The 6000-nt window shown below is 44.0% G+C and overlaps 1 protein-coding gene across 3 annotated transcripts in view; it reads left to right on the top strand.

Annotated features, from left to right (window-relative positions):
• The window catches only part of RNF145 (ring finger protein 145), a 63824-nt gene extending 61465 nt beyond the window's left edge, over positions 1 to 2359 (top strand). For all 3 annotated transcript variants that reach the window (XM_018050097.1, XM_018050095.1, XM_018050096.1), the window contains one exon: positions 751 to 2359. In XM_018050097.1, coding sequence (XP_017905586.1) covers positions 751 to 1134 — 384 coding nt within the window. In that variant the 3' untranslated portion in view covers positions 1135 to 2359. The remainder of the gene's footprint in view (positions 1 to 750) is intronic.

Genomic DNA, 6000 nt, shown 5'->3' on the forward strand with positions numbered 1-6000 from the left:
CTTCGCAAATATATCTTACACAGGGACTATTAGTGCAAAGTATACCACTGCTTATTCCAGTGGTTATTGAGCTTAAATGTGCATTAAAGTCCCACGGGTGGCCTGCTGTACCTGTGGATTTGTGAATGCCATCTTCAGATAGCCAGATCAGAAGGTCTGGGATGGCCCCAGAATGTGCATGGTTAGCAAGCACTCCGGTGGTTCTGATGCATGCCGAGAAACACTGGCTTGTATTGTGGAAACTGGGATGTACATTGTCCCTGACGAAGTTGCCACTTCCTTGCCAATACCCTGGTGTTATCTGACTGATTTTGTCTCCTTGCCAATAATCTCATGGAATAATCTGTTGAGCTGTGTAGAAGCGAAAAATGGAGAAAGTCCCATCTTCATCAGATCTCCTGAGGTTCCGATTATACTCATGGAGACCCAGTAATCAAACCGCTACAGGTTTATACCTTTGTGTTCACACTAAGACAGAACCCAGTTACATGGGTCTTTTCTTCCTCATGTTTGGTTTTTACTTCCTTTTAGAAATTGCTTAGCCAGTGGTTCTTGTTTTGTTTGTATAAAGGGGTTCTGATGGCAAGAGGATTATTGCAAACAAACACAGTGAGTTTTATTGTAAGATCTGTGTTACAGATTTTCTATGGAGACTTTGTAGGAAAGGAAAGTTGGAACTAGAACACATGCATAGCGGCAAAGGTTTTAGACAACAGACCTTCCTGAGCTATCTCTTTCCCCCCTTTTTAGGACATGAAATCTGCCGTGATCACACCTTGCAGTCACTTCTTCCACGCAGGCTGTCTCAAAAAGTGGCTGTATGTCCAGGAGACCTGCCCTCTGTGCCACTGCCACCTCAAGAACTCCTCGCAGCTGCCTGGGTTAGGCGCTGACCCGGTTCCACAGCCTCCCGCTGGAGCCGAGCAGCACGCGCTCCAGGGAGGTACTGAAGCCCCAGGCCAGGAGCGGCCTCGGGGGTCTGGGGCACAAGAAGGTTCTAGGGATAAGGACGAGGGCATTGCCAGAAGATCAGATAGCCAGGAAGGGACTTGTGATCCCAAGGAAAATCCTCCTGGTGCAGAAGATGAAGCTCTTCCTGTTGAGGTCGGCCTAGAAGAGAAGCAGCAGGAGTAGCACTTCACTCTCCGGAGATGAAGTTAACTCACGGTGGAATCTGCCCAGATTTGAGGAGCAGATGTATGAGGTGATTCGGCAGGAAACTTGACATTCCAAGGATCTAATCCAGGAAGTGCTCTCAGTGGAGACCCCCTGCTTTCATCTCCTTGACACTGGGGGAGAAAGTTTTGCAGTGTATGCTAATCAAAATGTATATATCCTATGCTGGTGTTCAGTAGAGGTTTGCCAAGAAAATTCAACCTCAGGAACTTCAGAAACAGCCCCTGATTTGTAAGGGATAAATAAAATCAGATTGGAGCATCTGAAAGGGGCTAAAGGAAGGAGGATGGCAAGCATGAGGACGGCACAGGAGGCAGCAGGCAGAGGTGGAACTGATCCTTCACTTTCTACGGAACAGGACCGTTCTTGTTACAGAGTATGAGTGTGACCAGCCCTTTTTCTCCGCCCCCTTTCCCCTCAGTTAATTGGAACTCCGTCAGGTGATTATCTGTACAGCACTGAAATGAAATCAAAGATGTAAAAGCATTGATTGTATTCAAAGATTGAAGCAGGCTCATACTTCGTATGTGCTTTGGGGGAGGGGGTGGGTGGGCACGTGGGCCTTGCGGGTGCATTCATGTAATCCGAGACTCTTGAACTTTATGATGGAGTCTTCAATATTTTGATGTATATGAAACTTTTGTTAATACACTGTATACTGTGTTGGCTGTGTGAAGTAAACTAAAACTCTAATGAACACTTTGGAGTCCACGTTAGTGTAGGAGACCAAAGTGGGAAGGGCTTTAGGGCACTGAGAAAGGCCCTGAGTGTACTTTCCAATCCTGTGTAATGTTTAATTCTTGGCAACTGAATCAAAGCAGTGTTAAATTATGGCAATATTTGCACTTGGGGAATGAGTACATAACGTATGATCACACTGCAAATGCCACTTTTAAAGCTGTTAATAGACTTTGCACCTTTTCTTTGACAAGGATGTGTCATATTTAAATTTTTACATTCATCATGGTTACAGGTAGAACTAGGGAGGGGGGAATGTAATTTTTTATGGAAATTTTGATATGAAAAGAAACTAGTCATTTATTTATACAATAGGCTTGGCTCAAAAAGTGTTTTTCAACTTGGTATTCCTAATGTGGGATGTGACTTTATTTTATTTTTAGTAGCAGATTTGGATGTAGACTGACATAGCTGAATGTCTTAATAAATTTAAATTTGAAGATAACAGTGTTTTTTTCCTGTAGTGATTTTTATTGTAAAGTGTCTTGCCGAAATTCTTTTCTTAGGAGGTTTTGCTTATCCAGCTGGGCTTCTGATATCTTGATCCCTGTCAGAAAATGCCCGGCAGATCCTTTTTGACTGAAAAGGATCAATTCTTTCCAATCTTCTACACTGCTGGCTGAATGAGTTAACAAGCAGGAATCGAGACAGACGGGAGAAACATCAACAACCTCAGATATGCGGATGATACCAATCTCATGGCAGGAAGTGAAGAGGAACTAAAGAGCCTCTTGATGAGAGTGAAGGAGGAGAGTGAAAGAGCTGGCTTAAGACTAAATATTAAAAAAACTAAGATCCTGGCGTCCCCCTCCATCTTGCATGGCAGATAGAAGGGGAAAAGGTGGAAGTGGTGATAGATTTCCTCTTCTTGGGCACCAAAGTCACTGCGGATGGTTACTGCAGCCATGAAATCAGAAGTCAACTGCTTCTTGGCAGGAAAGCGATGACAAACCTAGACTGTTGAAATGCAGAGACGTTACTTTGCTGACAAGGTCTGTATAGTCAAGGCTACAGTCTTCCCAGTGGTCATGTATGGTGGTGAGAACTGGACTGTAAAGAAGGCAAAATGCTAAAGAATTGATACCTTCAAACTGTGGTGCTGAAGAAGCCTCCTGAAGTCCCTTGGACAGCAAGGAGATCAGACAAATCAGTCTTCAGTTCAGTTGCTCAGTTGTGTCTGACTCTGCGACTCCATGGACTGCAGCACGCCAGGCTTCCCTGTCCATCACCAACTCCCGGAGCTTGCTCAAACTCATGTCCGTCGAGTCGGTGATGCCATCCAACCATCTCATCCTCTGTCGCCCGCTTCTCCTCCCGCCTTCAATCTCTCCCAGTATCAGGGTCTTTTCCAATGAGTCAGTTCTTCGCATCAGGTGGCCAAAGTATTGGAGCTTAGCATCAGTCCTTCCAATGAATATTCAGGACTGATTTCCTTTAGGATTGATTGGTTTGATCTCCTTGCAGTCCAAAGCCTCTCAAGAGTCTTCTCTAATGCCAAAGTTCAAAAGCATCCATTTTTCCATGTTCAGCTTTCTTTATAGTCCAACTCTCACGTGACTACTGAAAAACCATAGCTTTGACTAGACAGACCTTTGTTGTCTTTGCATTTTAAAATGCTGTCTAGGTTGGTCATAGCTTTTCTTCCAAGGAGCCAAGTGTCTTAATTTCATGGCTGCAGTCACCATCTGCAGTGATTTTGGAGCCCCCCAAAAATAAAATCTCCCAAATCAGTCTTAAGGGAGATCAACCTTGAATATTCACTGGGAGGACTGATGATGAAGCTCTAGTATTTTGGTCATCTGATTCGAACAGATGACTCATTGGAAAAGTCCCTGATGCTGGGAAAGATTGAGGGCAGGAGAAGAGGGCGTCAGAGGATGAGGTGGCTGGATGGGCATCACCGATGCGATGAACATGAACTTGGGCAAACTCCGGGAGATGGTGAGGGACAGGGAGGCCTGGCATGTTGCAGTCCATGGGGTTGCAAAGAGACAAGTCTGGGCAACTGAACACCACCACCACCAGTGATAGCAAATCCAGCTCTGCATCAAAAGTATCTAGGGTGAGCTGTTTTTTTTAAATCAGTGGAGCTTTTAAAAACATTATGAACCCTACTCCCCAGGTGGCACTAGTGGTAAAGAAGCTGCCTGTCAGTGTAGGAGATGCCAGAGACAAGGGTTTGATCCCTGCGTTGGGAATATTCCCTGGAAGAGGACATGGCAACCCACTCCAGTATTCTTGCCTGGGGAAATCCCATGGACAGAGGAGTCTGGTGGGCTACAGTCCATAGGGTCAGACACGGCTGAAGTGACTTAGCATGCATCTACAGACTCCAGGCTTACTCAGTCAACAACTTGGGGGGGTACCCAAGAACATGCATATCATAGCTTCCTTCGTGATTCTATCCAACTAGCCTAACACCAGCATGGTTTTACATTTAGAAAGGAAGTGGCTAGACCAGAAGGAATTTCTCTCCAGGTGTAGCTGGAAGTTTCTCACTCGTCCTGGCGATCCTGGTGAGGCAGAAAACAAAGCAGATGGCTCCCTCTGGTGGTGTAGTTAGGCTGTTGACCGTAGAGGCAATCTTGAATTTAAACCGATTTCAGCCCTTGTGTAAAAGGTATGTATTCAGATGTTAAGCTTCCTGTTGCCTTGTTTGAAGGAATAAGATTGCATATGAAACTAAGATTATTTATGTCATAGTGAACTCGGCCATCCTTTGGCATCAAAGGATGCTCTCATGTAGACATAAAGTTCTCAGGTGTTTTCATGAAAGTGGGGACTTATTTGTCATCCGTTTCACAATACCATACACTTTTTAACCTTCTAAGAGCACAGAGACCGCAGTTCTACTTACCAAGTCATATGAGCCACTCAGTTCAGCAGCCTGGTGGACAAATAACACAATAATAACAACAAATAATAACAAATATCAGTTCATATCTTTTGGTTTCAGTTGGGAGAGCAAGATTATGTTGCAGTTAAAAAAACAACAAACCCTCAAGATATCAGTGCTTCAGAACAAAGGTTTAGGACAAACACTGCACAAGCGTCTGGTCGTGCATGGGTGAGGCTGCTGTGTCTGGTGCAGGTGCTCAGGTATCTAGGCTGAAGGAACCATCACTGTCTTGAACCTGCCTGATGGTGACGGCAAAGCAAAAGGCTCTGGAAGGCTGTCCATGCTCTTCCTGGCAGGGGACCCATGTCTTTTCTGCTTACCACCCCATGGCCACAGCTGTGGTCCCAGCCACACGAGACTGTGGAAGTTCAGTCTTCCTCCTGGGCCTGGAAAGAGAAGACATCAGTTGTGCTGATAACTGCCACACCTTGGTTGAAGCAACACTTAATTTCTTATTTACACATTACGTAAGATTTGGGACTACACCTGTGAATGGTTCAGAATATACCCATTGAGAACCTCTCTGACTTAATTGGTTCCTTGTTCTAATATGCTGGGACAGTGGCACTGTGTGATGCCATCCGTATTTCAAATTTCTATTTTCCAGTCATTTTTAAAATGTGTCTTCAGCGCACAGCCAGACATTTGACTTAGGAAGAAGATATATAGTTTAACCACCTAGATTGTACTATACTGAGGAGAAAACCAGAAAATTAGATTCAATTTCCCTTCTATGATCCTTGGTCAGATTAAGTGAGAAAATGGATCTTGTCTGCTTGATTACCATTGTTTTTTACACAATGTATATGTCTTTCCACTCATCTGTCTTCTCTTAATGATGTTATCACCTTATGAACTTTGACATCAAAATTAGTACTACACACAGAAACTCTCAAACTAGGTATCAACACATATTTCCACTTTGTGTTGCATTTTTTTTTTTTTTGGTACAACTGTTGTCCTAATGGTCTAAATCATGCTATTTGCATGGTGTGTCTCTAGAGGCCTGGTTTTCCAATGCTGAACATGAGGGTCCCTGAAATCACTCATTAAGTCTTCTGTGTTTTCTCTTAAGAACTTGCCCTGTTTTCATGAGCCTTTTACGTTGGAAACACTGCTTTCCCAGAAGGTTTTGACATATGTCAAATTGTGAATGGAAATGGTTAATGGAGAAGGAAAAAATTTTC

Source organism: Capra hircus, chromosome 7 (genome assembly GCF_001704415.2).
Source record: "Capra hircus breed San Clemente chromosome 7, ASM170441v1, whole genome shotgun sequence".
In the NCBI taxonomy this organism is placed as follows: domain Eukaryota; kingdom Metazoa; phylum Chordata; class Mammalia; order Artiodactyla; family Bovidae; genus Capra; species Capra hircus.